The sequence below is a fragment of the Phocoena phocoena genome, chromosome 7 (genome assembly GCF_963924675.1).
Source record: "Phocoena phocoena chromosome 7, mPhoPho1.1, whole genome shotgun sequence".
Classification (NCBI taxonomy): Eukaryota; Metazoa; Chordata; class Mammalia; order Artiodactyla; family Phocoenidae; genus Phocoena; species Phocoena phocoena.
In genome coordinates, this window is record NC_089225.1 from 68,017,058 (window position 1) to 68,030,684 (window position 13,627).

Genomic DNA, 13,627 nt, shown 5'->3' on the forward strand with positions numbered 1-13,627 from the left:
GTCTGTTGGGTTTAGTGGATTAAGGGCTGTAGAGAAATGGAGAGTGGAAAAAGGGGATTTCAAAAGGGTTTCTGTGGATTATGAACTGAATCCTCCTTGATGTCAGTTGAAAAATAAAAATTTGAAATTCCTGTTAAATTATTTTATGGTAACTGGACTGAGCTCCTTTGATAAGAAAACTGAGGCACATAATGATTGGAGTCATTTGCCTAGGGTCACAAAACTAATTGAACTCAGGCATTTGAATTTATAGAAATCAGTAGAATCAAGATTTTAATCATAGGATAAAGCAGTAGGGGGTAAAATTCAAAGTCAAAATCCTTTTACTATTTACTATTTTATTTTCTCTGTAAAAAAGTGATTATACTTAATGTCAATATATTATATAGTTGTCTTAAATTGGAAAATTGTTATAATGTAGTTTAAAGAGTGCCATGGGAATGGGGGAGGGGCATAGGTTTTCATCTGTAGCATAAAATACACTCTTTCCCTCTCCTATACATACAGTACCCAGCACATTGTGGATTCTGAATAAGCGCTGGCTGAATTGATATGTACTGTAATAACTCCCTCAATTTGCAAGGTGCTGGATAGATGACCGCTCAAGCCTGACTATTCTGTTACAAAAATGCCTGCATTTACAACCCTGGGTGCCTTAAGATACTGGCTTATCCTGGTTCACAGTCTCCTCATAGAAATGTGGTCCTCATTCACTCAAGTTTCAGGGGGCACATGCATGTTGCCATGGCTTTGGCTTTTTCCTTTTCCTGGTTTTCTCATTTCTTCCCTCCACACCTCTGGTCTGTTGGACCTCTGTCCTGGATCAGATGTTGAGGAGTGACAGAGCTTACTGGGTCCAGCCAGCGTTCAAACATTCTTCTGCCCTCCCTATCTGGGTGGATTTCCAAGGGGATTGGTTCTCAGGCTTTTAAGGCATAAATGACCCTTTGGGTTTGTGTGTACATACCCGTGGCCTCTCTGTGTACCACAGAACATGGTGAGGAGAAAGGTACATTTGTATTTATGTGTAAGTATTTGTGTAGGATTGCCTGTCTCACATGGTAATTTCCTTTAGGCAAGTGCTGGACCATATCTTGTGAAACATGCCTGAGGTTTTGCTGAATATCTTTTAGTCACATTTAAAAATCAAAATATATGATGCAATGAAGTACTATATATTCAAATTAGAGACTTCAATTTACATACATATCCCTTCACAGGATTAAACTCAATTAATGTGCATTGTAATTGAGTGTTAATAGTTACATTCGAAATTACTGTTCTAATACTTGTAAGTTTTTAAGATCCAAAAAGTGCTATTTATACTGTTTTGTTCACCAAATTCTTTAGCACGTGATATGGGGAAGTCACTTCTCTGGGCAAAGTTTACTCATCATTTCATCTCCATTCATTCATTCATTCAACATTTTAATGATTGCTTACTGTCTGCCTGGCAAGGTGCTAGGACTTGTGAATATAAAGGAAAAGGTCAAGGTTCCTTTCTCAGTCCCGCTGGCGGGGGCCTGGGCGGAAAACACCAGCAGCAAGCAAGCCCCAAGGGACCCCAAGGTGCATATTCCTTCTTCCAACTCTAAAATCGTATTTCTACCCAAATGTCCTAAATCAACCAGTTAGTTATCTGAATCATGCGACTTCCCCAAATGAACTAGGAATAAGGTTTCGACTAATCTGATGTGATTTAAAACGATTTCTGCTGATTCTTTGCCTTGCCCATCCTTTCGTGGACGGCTGAAGTTCAGCTTTAATACAACTTGCCTGGAAGAGGCTGTGCTAGCATTCTGAAAGTTTATAATTAAGTTCAGTGTTTGCGTGTGGGCTGGAGTAGGGAGGAAAACGACCATAATTATAGAGTTTCGGTTGTGAGTGCCTGCGAGACTTTTAAGTAGCAGAAACACGAGAAACGGATAAAGCTTCCCTCACTTTTAAATAAAAGTCGCACAGGAGTTGCCGGCGGCATTCGGGTGCCCTTGGCGCTCTGTTGGACGCGGGCGGGTTGGGACGCTTGAGCATCTCCCCCGACCCCGCCACCTCCCTCCTCCCGGTCCTGGGTCTGAGGCCCTAGTTCAGGAGTGCTCCCAGAGGGCTCTGAGGGTCTGGGGCCTCGGTACAGGAGCCCTGTTCTTGGGACAGGAGGCGACAGCGCGCGCGGAAGTGCGCTCGACTTGCCCCAGGCCGAGGCCGATTCTCCTCCCCCACTTCCTCCTGCGCGTTGGCTCAGCCTCCGGGGCGGCTCCTCCTCCTGCTCTGCCTCCTCCCACTGGCCGCGGCAGCGCTCTGGCTGGGGGTGCGGCGCCCAGCCCTGCAGTCCCGAGCCCGAGGCGCGGCGCTGAGCGGCCGAGCGAGAGGGAGGCGAGGGGCTGCCCGCGCTGCTATCCCCGCCCCGCGCGCCCTGCGCCCCACTTCCCGGGCAGCCGCTCGGGAGCTCAGCCCTCCTGCCTCCCCCGGCGCAGTCCGGGACTCGCCGGGAAGCGAGCAGCTGGCAAGTTTCGGCGCGCGCAGGCGGCGGGCCGCGGGCACCGTGCGCTCCGGGCGGGGTGGCCGCGTCTCCGGGCTCGGCGCCCCGCGCGCACTTCGGCGATGGCTTCCCTGTCGCGGCGGCGGCTGCGCCTTCGCCCCCGCCGCCTCCTGCTCCTTCTCCCCGGATTCCTGCTGCCTCTTTGCGGCGCCTTCAATCTAGATGTGGACAGTCCTGCGGAGTACTCTGGCCCCGAGGGAAGTTACTTCGGCTTCGCGGTTGATTTCTTCGTGCCCAGCGCGTCTTCGTAAGTGGCCGCACTTGGAAGGGGAGTCGGCCCCCTCCCCCATCGCGCGCACCCACCCTGCGATTTCCCACAGGGAGAGATCTCTGCAAGAGATCCCGGCGCCTTTCTATCCGTTCCCTCTAACCCTCCCTCCCCCCACTGGGCGATTTAGGTTCTGGGTGGATGAAATGCTTGGGGGAGGTGAACCCGTGCACCTCCCACCACCCAGCTCCCCCTTCTCCTTTCCTCAGAGGGAGCGCTTTGAAGCAGACCTGTGCTTGAAATTAGGGGAAAGTGGGAAATCAACAAAGGCTGGTATGGCTGGACACCGCGCCGCCTTTGCCGGTGTCCGGGACTTGGTCAATTTCATTTCCGAACTTCTTTTTCTCCCGTACTAGTTAGCCTGCCGTGGAGTCTTTTTGTTTTTTGGCTTCACAGACTTAAACACCCGTGTTTTTCGCTCTCCCTAAACAAGCCCTCCCCAATTCTTTACGCCTCTCAGTCTGATTCTGTTTCTTCTCATCTCATTTTCCAGACATTCTGATGACTAAAATGACCATTCTGTCGTAGTAAATTCATTGTGTCTTATCTCTGAGACTGTCAAACCTTTGCACATTTGAGGGTGAACAGATGAATTGGATGTGTCATCTGTTCTTTTTATAGTGATTCATTATTTAGGTCATTGTTCAGAAAGAACAAGAATGTTTGCTGAGTTTTCACTCACTAAAGGTCATTTGAATACTGTAGTATTTAAGAATTCAGTTATGTTTCAAATTGCCAGCGTTTCGCGTTGCACAGGATTTGGAACAGAGTTATTGTCATTATTGGATTAAAAGTTGTCTCCTACCTTACTGAACGTTGACGTCATTCTCACCACACCACCCCCTTTTTTAGCGTTAGAAATACTGATTTAATGTGTTCCCTGGATGTCTTCTGATGTTTAAATCTTGTTTCCAAGAGGGAGAACTGTTCTTAGAGTTCTTTCTAAGCTCTTAGAAATTGTAACAACGTATTTTTGTTTTTAATTTTTTTCTATACTTTAAAGTATTGTTTTTTGGGGGGGAGAGGGAGGATAATTTTAATGGTCATTACTTTTTAGTACTATTTTTCCTATTCATACATGCCTAATTTGAGGATGATCTAAATATTTTTCCATGACTCTTACACCATTCATCAGGATGTATCCTTTTATAGTGCAGAGGATTTTAGTTGCTTCCAAGGGTGCTTTTTTGGATTTAATTTCTACAGAAATTCTAATAATTTTGAAAATATATATTGTCTTTTGTCAAGAGTTGGTACTTAAGAGTAGCCAGAGTTAGCACTTAAATACTTACAAATTGATGGAGTGGTTTGCAAATGTTGCTCTTAATTCGGTGGCAACCCTCTGAGCTCTGTAGTGTAAAGATACATGACAAAATGATCAACTTTAAGTGTTTTTACTATGGAAAATGCAGTAATACTGAACTGTTAGCATGAGATATTTCCTATTTTTGGTTGCGAGGCTGGATGGCTAATTTGTGATTAGTCATTGTAGTTGTTGAATATACTATGACCTCACAGGTTTGTTTACATGACCTCCCACGTGGGCCTTTAATGGTAAGGTAAAATTGAACTTGGTTTGGTTTCATATAACATTTTGAAACTTTCTTCAGTGACTTTGTTACTGATAGACTAGTGAGGTCTAGGTATAGCCTAAGATAAAAAATATAAATCAACTTTGAGATTAAAAAACCCCAAAATATATGTAAACAAAGGTATCTACTTCTGAGCTTTTCAGGTTTAACAAAGATTAATGCAAACTTATGCTTAATTTTGTAAAAAGGTACTTTTAAAGTTAACAAGCATTGGAATCCAGGGTGCATGAGGATGCCATTTACAATATTACCAGCTGCATTTATTGTTGTTATTTGGTGTGATAATAGACTTCTAAAGGGAAAAAAAATTCACATGATAGAAAACTGCTAATTAAAGTTTCCTTTCTTCTGAATGAAGAGTGCTAGTATTAATGAGGAAGCAAGGGTAATGAGGTCTCCTGCTGCTTCCGGTTTCTATAGGTGTCTAAATACCTCTGGCAAGCTATAGAACTGTTTTCTGTCTCATTTTTCTTGTTACAGAAAATTGTTATTGAATTATCTCCATATTGTTGTGAAAACTAATGAATCAATGTTAATTAAAAAGAAGGAAAAAGAAAGTACTAAGCAAAAACATTAAGGTGACTCCACAATAAAATTCCTCCAGAAATGAGTCTTAGGTTTGAAGTGAAAAGTCACAAAAATTATGATTTGAAAAATATAGAAAACAAACTTATGGTTACCAAAGAGGAAAGGTGGTGGTGGTGGGGGGGATAAATTAGGATTTGGAGATTAGAAGATACACACTACTATATATAAAATAAATAAACAACAAGGATTTACTGTATAGCACAGGAAACTATATTCAATATCCTGTAATAAACTATAATGGAAAAGAATATGAAAAAGAACATATATATTATATGAATATGTGTATATAACTGAATCACTTTGCTGTACACCAGAAACTAACACAACACTGTAAGTAAATTAGCTATACTTAAAAAAGGAAAAAAATTGTGAAAAATAAAACATTAGCACTCCCTATTATTTTTCCTGTATGAATTAATTTATGGTGACTATATTGCCAAACTTAACGTAAAATTTAAATACTGTATACAGGCCAAGAAGTAAAGGCATGTTTTTCTTGTGGAGAATAATTGGAGAAATTAAAAATTACACCGTAGGCTTAGTTATAATAATGATATCTTACATTGCTTGACCTATTTTATAATTTACAAAGCACTTTTACTTGTGATATCTCATTTTACTCTACACCACAGACCACCAGGGGAAGTAGGGAAGCAGATAAATTCACTCTTACAGAACAGGAAACTGAAGCCGGAAGAGTTTGCAGCCTTTAGCTGTTTGAGTGGGATGGTGTGGGGTAAGGGAAAAGATGGGAACAAAACACAGAGGAAATGAAATTCAAATTACATTTAATTTTTTGTATTCAAATTTTAAAATTTTAAGAAGAAAATGAATAATTTTCTTACTTTTAAGATATGTTATACAGTTCTCATTTTACATATATATTTATTTTAAAATAATGCTATAGTGAGCAACACCGGATTACAAGACTTGCTTTTTCCCCTGTTAAACTCTGTTGGAGCCTTATTTACAGTTACTTCATGTCCTGTGACCCCAAAGACAAGGTGTGGGTGAGTGTGCCCTGGTCGCAGAAGGTCCCACAGAACATACAATGGTTCTCAATCCTAACTTCCTGTTTGCAACACTTGGAGAGCTTTTAAAACCATACTGCTGCCCTGGCTTCATCTTCGATCTAAAAGCAGAGCTCTAACTTTATATTCAACAGCCTGTGGATCATTTCTTCTTGAGTAGAAAGAATTTTACAAAAAATGAACTCTTTTTCACCAAGTGATGTCAGTTGTACCTCTGTTTCTATTAATGGTACCATCATTTTCTCTGTCGCCCTGCAAATAATTTCATATTCCTCCCTCTCATTTTCTATTTTTCTTTGTCTCTCCTACTGGACACCCCTAATATTAGTCAGTGATTAGTCACCAGGCAGAAGATCCTAGAAATTCTTCCTTGTTAATGTTTCTTTTTTTTATTATTATTAATTTATTTATTATTTATTTTTGGCTGCACTGGGGCTTTGTTGCTGGGTGCAGCTTTCTCTAGTTGCAGCGAGCGGGGGCTACTCTTCCTTGCGGTGCACGGGCTTCTCATTGCAGGCTTCAGTAGTTGTGGCTCGCGGGCTCTAGAGCGCAGGCTCGGTAGTTGTGGCGCACGGGCTTAGTTGCTCTGCGGCATGTGGGATCTTCCCGGACCAGGGCTCGAACCCGTGTCCCCTGCACTGGCAGGCAAATTCTTAACCACTGTGCCACCAGGGAAGCCCTTGTTAATGTTTCTTGCATCCATCTCTGCTTTCCACTTGTAGTTTGACCAGTCGTTACAAGCGTGGTCTGTGGCATTCAGGTCATCACTCCTCTGCCCATCGTTTAGCTCTCAGACCTGCAAAACATCTTACATGTTTCTAACAGTTTTATCTTTCTGAAGCATCTTTTGATCCTGTATTCTGCTGCTAAAATTTCCTCGAAAATGTTCTCATGTCCAGAGATAAAGTCCAAACTGCTTAAACTGAATGTAAGGCCCCCTTCAGTCTGTCCCAGTCTGCATCTGCTTTTAAAAGCTTATGTCCCGTTTCTCTCTTCATCTTTGTAACCATCTTTACAAAGCGACACCAGCTTATTTTACTGTGGCTCTGGCTATATTGGTTCTTCTTTCCTTTTTAAAAAAATTTATTTATTTATTTTTGCCTGTGTTGGGTCTTCTTTGCTACGCGCGGGCTTTCTCAAGTTGTGGAGAGCGGGGGCTTCTCTTAGTTGCGGTGCCGGGCTTCTCATTGTGGTGGCTTCTCTTGTTGTGGAGCACGGGGTCAAGGCGCACGGACTTCAGTAGTTGTGGCTCGTGGGCTCAGTAGTTGTGGCTCACAGGCTCTAGAGCGCAGGCTCAGTAGTTGTGGCGCACAGGCTTAGTTGCTCCGTGGCATGTGGGTTCTTCCCAGACCAGGGACCAGGGCTCGAACCTGTGTCCCCTGCATTGGCATGCGGATTCTTAACCACTGCACCACCAGGGAAGCCCCTGGTTCTTTTTTCTTATCATAAATAATATATATGCATAGATTCTATCATCATTATATATTTAGAAGGCAAATCCTGTGTTGATTTCTCCTGCTTAAGGCCCAAGGCTTATAGGATATTATAGAAGAGAAGGGAAAATATATAGGATTTATAGTTAATGCATCTGTTTTACATCACATAAATGTTGACTGTAGCTTTTTTTTTTTAGTGAAAGGTAAATGAGACTGGAATTATAGCTCTTAAGTAACATTCAGTAACACATTTCTTTCTATATACGTATATGATGATTTTTCAGAAGTTCCTTTTGGTGAAGCCTCACTGGTCAGCCAGAGTCAGCCAAAATATATTAACCATGCTTTATCTTGGAAAAGTCAGTGCTGAAAGCAGCCAAATAACTTAGTTCATTTGGAGAGTTTAAAAAATGTACTTGTCATTGTTTGGCTGGTTGTCTCTCCTTGGTAGTCAAGGTCACGTTCCCTGAAGCAGCTGCCCTTAAAGTACACTTTGGATTGAAAGTGCATCCGAAGGGCATCCTCCTGGTTGGCTTCTCCAATCCTCTTGTCTCTCCCATCCTCTTCCCCTTCCTCCCCCTCTCTGTAACTACCTTCCCTTTCTTCTCTCCTTCTCCCTCCCTTGCCCTTGCTCCGCTACCTCTCCTCCCTCCATCATTCTGTCCCTCCCTCTCTCCCTTCTCCCCCACTTTCCCTCCCTCCCTCTTTCTTCTTCTCTTCCCCCTCTTCCCCCAAACACACATTGCTACTCTTTATCTTTCAGAATTTCTTGGCATATTAATGGCTTGCTCATATATGTAAACCTTAATTTTAAAGTCATTTAATGAAAATGATTCGAGTCATTTAAAAAGAATGGTGAGGGGCTTCCCTGGTGGCGCAGTGGTTGAGAGTCCACCTGCCCATGCAGGGGACACGGGTTCGTGCCCCGGTCCGGGAAGATCCCACATGCCGTGGAGCGGCTGGGCCCGTGGGCCATGGCCGCTGAGCCTGCGCGTCCAGAGCCTGTGCTCCGCAACGGGAGAGGCCACGGCAGTGAGAGGCCCTAATACCGCAAAAATAAATAAATAAATAAATAAATAATAAAAAGAATGGTGAGGATGGGGATCCTGATACTGTTCTTGGGCAAACTTTTTGGAAGGGAGATGGATTCTGTCAGGAGGAAGTTGCAAGCATATGAAACTAAGTTGCTCAGCTTCAGATTTTTGCTGCTTACGAGAGAAATCTCTGTCAGCCCCAGCTAACTCTGTGTATCTTCCCCAACTCTCCAACATTGTCAGGAAATGTTGCAAGCCAACTATTACCTATCCTTTTTTTTTTCTCTCTTGAGAGCTTGCGTTTGGGTTAATTAATGGCCCTTGAAAACAGATTTTAACTTTTATTCCTACTTTATTAAGGAGTATTTTATTGTTTTTAGTTCTGCTGTCATCATCTTGTATTTTTATGATGCGTTCACATTTTCTAAGTTTACTTTTATCTAAACTATCCACATTCAGAAATTTTCTTTTTTAAGTAATTATAGTGGGCATTGTTATTTCCATTCAATAGAACAGGAAACTGAGGCTCAGAGATTTAAAGTGACTTTCTCAATTGATTTATATGGTGACTGGAACCTTTAGCCCCAAACTGCCCATTAGACAATGCTGCTTATATCGCGAAATTTTTTCTGGTCTGTCACTTCTTTTACTTTAATTAAGCTGTTGTAGACATTCATTAGACATTCCTAGATGAACTTCAAGTCGTAATGATTTAACATTTTTGTAAGGCGTTTCATTAACAGGCTGTTTTTTGTTATTGTGGCAGAAAGACACAAGACATAAAATTCACCCTCCCGACACATTAACAGGCTTTTGTTTTCTGTAATATGTGTTGCTTTTATAGTCCTTAATTTTCTCATATAGCATCTTTCACCATTCGGTACCCTTTAATCTCTACAAATACTTAATTTTTCTCTCCACACCTTCCTCTTAGGACTTAACATTTGTCTAAGGCAGTCTTACTGTCTTTATCTCTCCATTTTTCTCTTTTAAAACTTTCTATAACACCCTTAAATGGAACTTAAATATCATGTTGACACTTTGCACAAAGAACTTTATTTCTCAGCTTTTTCGTCTCATTAACCTAGCACTTAGAAATTGAGAATGCTCACACATTCCTTTTATATTATTCTACCATTTCTGTGGCATTTCACCAATGTGCAAGACTGCACATGAAGGTATGCTTAGGAAAACTTGATGAACACCCATATTAGTACATCTAATTACCATCATTTCATGCCTATAATGTGCACATGGTCTGATGAAAAGCAGCAGTCTTGTTCCTGATCCTATCCAAGGAACTAGAGCTCTGTGCTGCCAATAGTGAGTGCAGTTTCCATTCAGAACTCTCCTCGACGCCCTTTTTTCTGTCTTTGCTGAAGTCTGTGTCCCCTAATAACTTTCCAGCCCTCTCTGTCTTTAGTGCCAAGTAAAGAAAGTATCTGAAATCCAAAATTAAGAAGAGAAACGTTACAGAAAGAAATTATTTTAAGGATAATTTAAATAATCAGATGTTTATTAGAGGATGATTTCTGCGTTCTACAGGGGTTGATGATAGTGGAGATGGCTTTTTATGTATGGCTGTTTTGATTGAGACTTACAACTATCAAATTTACTTGCTACTCAGTTGTCAATTTAAAAAGCTTTTCTTGAGTGCTTGTTATGTGGCAGCACAAAGATGACTGAGGGTCCCCTCCATTCAAGGAAGCAGTTTATCATAAGGTAGGAAGAAGTGCTTTGATAAAAAATTATTAAAGATTCTGTAGTGTGCCATGTGAGGACAGTCCAGAAATGAGTTTGCTTGTAGGTTTCTAGGCAAATTCTGAGAATCAGCTCCTGTCCTGATCTCCTGGAACTGGCCATTATCCACAATATGAAAATCATACACATACCTGTGCTCGTATTACCCTTATTAGGGCTATTGCAGGAATGAGCCTATGCCTCTTCAGATGTAGACCTGAAAAGTATAGTTATCTGAAATTTTCTTTTTTGCCTATCATGTACTAAAACATCATTTAATCCAGATGGGGAGGGGCAGTTTTGTGGCCAAATTTTTGACCTGTTGAAAAAGGTAAATTTCATATATGTGTGTGTGTGTATAATTTAGCTGTTAACCAGCTCTGCTGTAGAAAAGGAGGGCATAATGATACTTAGCTGCTCTCTTATTCATGGGGGCTGAGGGCTATCTTACTCAGCTTTATTTTATTTCTTGCTGAATGAAAACTAAGTTGGCTATGAGGAGAAAGAGACAGCATTGGTGTTTTACTGATGCCAACTATGATTGCATAAAGCTTTATTAAACAGGGTGTGGTTTGGTTGGGAGTTTTGTCTTTATTTTGAGTATGGAGTTTTAAGATAAGTGTACGAAAACGGGGTTCCAGCATTTCATGCAGCCATCTTTTAACTGGTCTAAATATGATTTAGCAGATACATCCAGAAGAAATGAAATTGATAAATAAAAGTTAAAATGAAAGCATTCCATATTTAAGATGTAGGTTTGTTCATAACTTCACAAAAAAGTGAAAAGCAATTATGAGTATTTTCTTTGCCAGAAGAATGTAAGTGGCTTAGTGTTTAACAAGGAAATGAAATGATAATGGTGACAGCATTTATCGAGGGCCTTCTGTGTCTATCTGTATCCTGTTTTCTTCTCCTATATTTCAGTTAGCTTCCTCTCAGCCTCTTTTACTCTGTCCTCTTTCTCTGACTTAAATGTTGTTGCTTCCTCTCTTTCCTCCTCTTCTCTCTGAAGCCTCTCCCTGTGTGAACCCATGGGTTCCAAGCTGACATCCTCAACACGTTATCTCAAAGGGCAGAACTCTCCTCAGAGCAACAGACCACCAATTAGGTGTCTCACAGGTATTTCAAGCTAACATGTTAGGAACTGAACTCTTGGTTTTCCTGTAAGTAAAACCTTCTGCTTCCCTACTCTGGGCTTTTCTAGCACAGTAAGTGGTTCTCCCATCCCTGCACTCCAGAAAGAAACCTAGGTGACGTGCTTTATTCTAATCTTCCCTTTCTACCACATGCAAGCCTCCAGCTGTTCCCGTTCATTCTACTCCAGATATTTCCCAAATCTGCCCGTCCATCTCCTTCTCCATCTGTCCTCCCAGCCTAGTTTACCGTCACCTCCTTCCTCAGGTGCTCAAAGTCTCTCGCTTTTCTTGTTCCATTTTTGCCCCTCTCCCCCTTAATACTTTCCCCATAAGGCGCCACGTTTCATTTTCTTTATTAGATTATGTCATTCTCTTGCTTTAAAAAACATTCAGAAGCTTCACGTGGACCTTATGATAAAATCCAAAAGTTTTACCTGGCTAAAGGACCTTGTGTGATTTAGCTCTTGGCAAGCTCCGCAGTTTTATCTTGTGCCATTCCCAGCTTGCTCTCCTTTAGCCACACCTCTTTCCTTGTAACTCTTGGAGACTAAGCTCTTTCCTGCCTTGAGTCTTTGTACCTCTGCCTGGGGCCCTCCCATCCACCTCTCCAACCCACTCACTTAGCCCCTCACTCCCAACACACAGACACTCCTTGGCGACCTTCCTCTAATCCCGTACATCTCAATTTACTTAGAGGTAAATCCCTTTGCTGCTTTATCTGAAAGAGGTCTCTTCTCCCTGTTCTTTAAAGATAACTTCCTTAGACATCCCTTTATCCAAAGGAAGTGTCTCCCCTCCATTCCTTAGAGGTAACTTCCCTTAATCTAAAGAAGGTCTTCTCTCCTTGTTCCCAAATAATACCTCTCAGCCAATTGTTGGTTCTTTCGTAGCACTTGTAACAGTGACTTAATTTTCTTGGCAAGTTTCTGGATTTCTTCCCAAAGGAAATGTAAGCTCCACTGAGAGCAGGAACCAAGATTGTCTTATTCATCCTCGTTTCTCTAGTGCCCATATCTGTGCCTTAGTAGAGGAGACACTCAATCCATATTTTTTTCTGAATGAATAGAAACAACTAAAGAAAAGATCTCTTTTACTTGAAAATCTGACTCCTGATTATTTTGTCTTTTGCTAATTTTATCCTGTTAAAAAATTGAATAGTGCTTCTCTTCTTTGACCAGGAATTGATTAGATTAATCCAGTGAAAAAAGACATTCGTTAGTCACTATTAAAAAAAAAAATTGAAGTATGTAGTTTTAAAACAAGATAAGTTTTCCCAATGGAAAAATGATAATATTTAAAATTACCATACTTTAGAATCATTTATTTGGAATCATTTATTTTTTTGTTCATTATTCAGGATATGGAAAGTGTACAGAAAATCACACAAAAAAACCCAAAAATCAAGACAAATGTCCCTGTCTCTAGCCAGCATACATTTTAAACAAATTAATTGAGCTATAATTGACATATAATAAACTGTACCTATTCAAAGTGTACAGTTTGGCCAGCATAAATTTTTAAATGACATGTAACCCTGAAGTTGCCTTATAATGTGTTACTAGGATGAGTAAACTATATTGAATAATGTATGTATGTAAAAGAGCACCAAATGAGTAATGAAGGTGGATTATGCTCTCAGTGAGTGGTTTCTTAAAGAATATTTGTGGATAAAATCAAGAGAATGATTGCTCTTCCTAAGTCATAAGATATTATTTATGCTTTTGCCACTTAAAGTCTTGTCTTGCCTTTTGTATTTTAGCAGGATGTTTCTTCTGGTGGGAGCTCCCAAAGCAAACACTACCCAGCCTGGGATCGTGGAAGGAGGGCAAGTCCTCAAGTGTGACTGGTCTTCTCACCGTGGGTGCCAGCCAATTGAATTTGATGCAACAGGTAAATGTTGATGCAGGGGTCCCTTTTCTTAATTTCTGTTATTTGATATTTTCCGCCTACCTTTGCCTCTCCCCATTTGAATAGAATTTTATTTTTTTAATAAATTTATTTATTTATTTATTTTTGGCTGTCTTGGGTCTTCGTTGTGGTGCGGTGCGCGGGCTTCTCATTGTTGTGGAGCACAGGCTCTAGGCTTGTGGGCTTCAGTAGTTGTGGCACGTGGGCTCAGTAGTTGTGGCTCACGGGCTCTAGAGCACAGGCTCAGTAGTTGTGGCGCACGGGCTTAGTCGCTCCGCAGCATGTGGGATCTTCCCAGACCAGGGCTCGAACCCGTGTCCCCTGCATTGGCAGGCAGATTGTTAACCACTGCACCACC

The 13,627-nt window shown here is 41.4% G+C and overlaps 1 protein-coding gene across 4 annotated transcripts in view; it reads left to right on the forward strand.

The window, feature by feature from the left end:
- The first annotated feature begins 2,342 nt into the window (after nucleotides 1-2,342).
- The window catches only part of ITGAV (integrin subunit alpha V), an 82,687-nt gene continuing 71,402 nt past the window's right edge, over nucleotides 2,343-13,627 (forward strand). For 2 of the 4 annotated variants that reach the window (XM_065881189.1, XM_065881191.1), the window contains exons 1-2: nucleotides 2,599-2,783; nucleotides 13,121-13,251. In XM_065881189.1, the coding sequence (XP_065737261.1) occupies nucleotides 2,599-2,783; nucleotides 13,121-13,251 (316 nt within the window). Of the gene's footprint in view, nucleotides 2,784-13,120; nucleotides 13,252-13,627 lie in introns of all 4 variants that reach the window. The other 2 variants (XM_065881192.1, XM_065881193.1) reach the window with 2 other exon arrangements.